This window comes from Notothenia rossii (assembly GCF_949606895.1).
Source record: "Notothenia rossii genome assembly, chromosome: 2".
Lineage (NCBI taxonomy): Eukaryota > Metazoa > Chordata > Actinopteri > Perciformes > Nototheniidae > Notothenia > Notothenia rossii.
In genome coordinates, this window is record NC_136904.1 from 89,042,599 (window position 1) to 89,044,084 (window position 1,486).

At 43.2% G+C, this 1,486-nt stretch overlaps 1 protein-coding gene across 1 annotated transcript; it reads right to left on the reverse strand.

Moving 5' to 3' along the window:
• LOC307029729 (trace amine-associated receptor 8a-like) lies at positions 1–1,251 on the reverse strand (the record flags this gene model as incomplete). Its single annotated transcript, XM_079665810.1, has 2 exons — positions 1–820; positions 1,094–1,251. 2 exons carry the CDS (start codon positions 1,249–1,251, stop codon positions 1–3), a joined length of 978 nt encoding a protein of 325 aa, XP_079521936.1.
• Between the last annotated feature and the right edge of the window lie 235 nt (positions 1,252–1,486).

Genomic DNA, 1,486 nt, shown 5'->3' on the forward strand with positions numbered 1-1,486 from the left:
TTACAGTATTTTAGAATCACACGAGTAAGACTGAAGTATCTTAAGGGTAACAATGAGCTTGATAGATTTTCTAAACCAGGGGTATAACGAGGCATAAATCAATGGGTTCAGACAGGAGTTAAAATACAGAAACCAGACTACAATGACTGAGGTTGAACTAATATTTTCAATATCCTCGCCTATAAGGGAAGGAGTGTAATATGGAAAAAAACATATTAAAAACACAAGGACAACAACACCAAGAGTCCTGGCTGCTTTCATCTCAGATTTCTTAGCAGTTGCACCAACTGAACGTTGCATAGTGACAGCGATAACATGAGATCGCACGGCTCGAGCCTGAGACACAGCCACCACAAACACTCTGATATACAGAACTATGATAACAGTAATGGGGGCAATAAAGGTAACAACTAAGTCAACAGCTCCTGTGATATTGTCAATGACAATTACACACTCTCCATGGCAAGAGTTATGTGAATCAGGTTGTCTTAGAAAGTCCTTTAAAATTAGACAATTATAGATAACAGAGCAAATCCAACAAAGACAGATGCAGATTTTTGTTCTGTTCAGAGTTACTCTGGTGGTGTAATGTAGAGGGTCACAAATAGCAAAATAACGATCAATGGATATGAGCACCATGTTTCCAACCGTAGAAGAGGTAATGATAAAATTAGCGATTAAATACAAAGCACACATCAGGTCACCCGAGTACCAGCAAGCCTCTGTTAAAAGGATTGTAACAGGCATCGAAATTAGGCCCACAAGGAAGTCTGAGACAGCCAGGGAGAGGATGAGGAGGTTAGTGGGGGTGTGGAGCTGCCTGGAAAGGAAGAATATCATCATAAATAAAATGATCAACAATAGCTTGTGACAACAAACAGCACTAAAACACAAAAAAAGACATTTGAATGGATATGCATTTTTTGAGGAGTGCCTGCTTTAACTATTTTGTCACACAACGTCAGGTTTGAATATGTTATCATTTAAAACAGCACAACTATTATCTGAAGCATTCATTGAAAGGAATATATTTGTTGCTAAATCATGTTAATTTTCAATCATGAACATATACAAGCTGAAAGTTTGTCAGTGCCTGAAGTGGGAGATAGAGATGATGACCAGCAGGTTGAGAGCTGCAGTGATCAGAGCGATGAAGGACAGCAGGATGTAAGCGAGCAGGACATCTGACTGAGCTGGCGTAGACTTCCTGCAGGATTTGTTGAAGAGTTGTGGAAAGCAGAGTTCATCCATTTGGGAAGTCTTCCTCTTTAGAGAGACGTGTTGAGAAGCTACTGTGTTCTGGCAAAGCTCAAAGCTGATACATCTCTTCTCATCTGTCCTGCCCCTCAGGGGCGGAGCTTCAGGGGGGGCTGTAGGGGCAGGGCTCCCCGGGCCCGGAACGGTCGGGACCCAATGGGGGCCCGTCGCCGAGGCAGCAGGAGATATTCGCCGGCGGGCCCTGCTGCCTCGCGCCACTGAGTGCACT